Raw genomic sequence first — 1037 nt, 5'->3', positions numbered from 1 at the left:
AAAAGTCTACGAGTAGTGCAGTGTCACTCTCCCCCGTCTGGAAGTTCACAAAAGGGCCGGGGAATACTAACAGAAAGCAGTTATGTCTAGAGGAAGATGAACCCGATTCCACTCCATGATCACTATCCCAGATGGCGATGCATAGAGAATCAGTAATCAGAGAACTAACAGCCAACGTACATTTTAGGGGCTCCAACCGCCAAGCCAAGCTAGTGGAGTCGTCGAAGGCAAAGCACGCTTGGGACTGAGGAGAGCCGAGCATTCCGCATGTCATTCCGATATCATTATACTCACGAGATTGGAGCCGATTGCTATATCCCACCATGATTTTCCCTGAAGTAGATAGGAGCACTAGTGTATACAGCAGATATGATTGCAATGTAGGCGCATAAAGAAGAGTTCTGGATCGTTAAGCCCTGTGAACTCCCGAGCTTACTGAATAAATGCCGCCTCCTCCCTGAAAATGACAGAGTCGAAAAGGGGAAATGACTAGAAGAGGAATCCATGCTTACAAGGTCTCGAATCGGCCGAAAGCTCTTGTTAGCGACAGACTCCTCAGCCACCTAATAGACCGACGTGTAATCGGATGAGACACCGAATACTATCGGCATACCTCCTTCAATCGAGTTTCCACTTCAATTGGGGTAAAACGATTGAATGCATTAGATATCCAAACTCCATCTGATTCGGTCTCCTCATACAGATGCTCGAGGCCCAGCTTCAGGGCATGCTCACATGACTTAGGATGCTCAGGGACTCGAACAGTGAAATACCTACATCAGCAACCACTCGAACAGTAAAAGACCGTTCCGCAGAAATATAAATTGCAGCCAACAGATCGCCCTCACAATCGGGCTCACACCATGCTTACTTATCTTCGTGCTTATCGTTCTCCTTCTTAGCACTGAAAATTAGGCTCACGAATGCTCCTTTGAGTGCAGCAGACGGCGCCGTGCCAACATACTCTCCCGGAGCTCCTCTCATGCTTACGATCGACGGCGGCCCTGTGTATTTCACTGAAATATCAAAATGCTCAC

General features: G+C 47.8%; 1 protein-coding gene across 1 annotated transcript; it reads right to left on the bottom strand.

The window, feature by feature from the left end:
- Positions 1-613: 613 nt before the first annotated feature.
- Pmar_PMAR023829 (hypothetical protein) lies at positions 614-773 on the bottom strand (the record flags this gene model as incomplete). Its single annotated transcript, XM_002781871.1, has 1 exon — positions 614-773. A coding segment is annotated over one exon (160 nt), but the record flags the coding sequence as incomplete, so codon positions are not given.
- Positions 774-1037: the final 264 nt, after the last annotated feature.

This window comes from Perkinsus marinus, assembly GCF_000006405.1.
Source record: "Perkinsus marinus ATCC 50983 genomic scaffold scf_1104296941218, whole genome shotgun sequence".
Classification (NCBI taxonomy): domain Eukaryota; phylum Perkinsozoa; order Perkinsida; family Perkinsidae; genus Perkinsus; species Perkinsus marinus.
The sequence above is the reverse complement of the archived record's forward strand: the minus strand, read 5'-3'. Positions and strand labels throughout refer to the sequence as shown.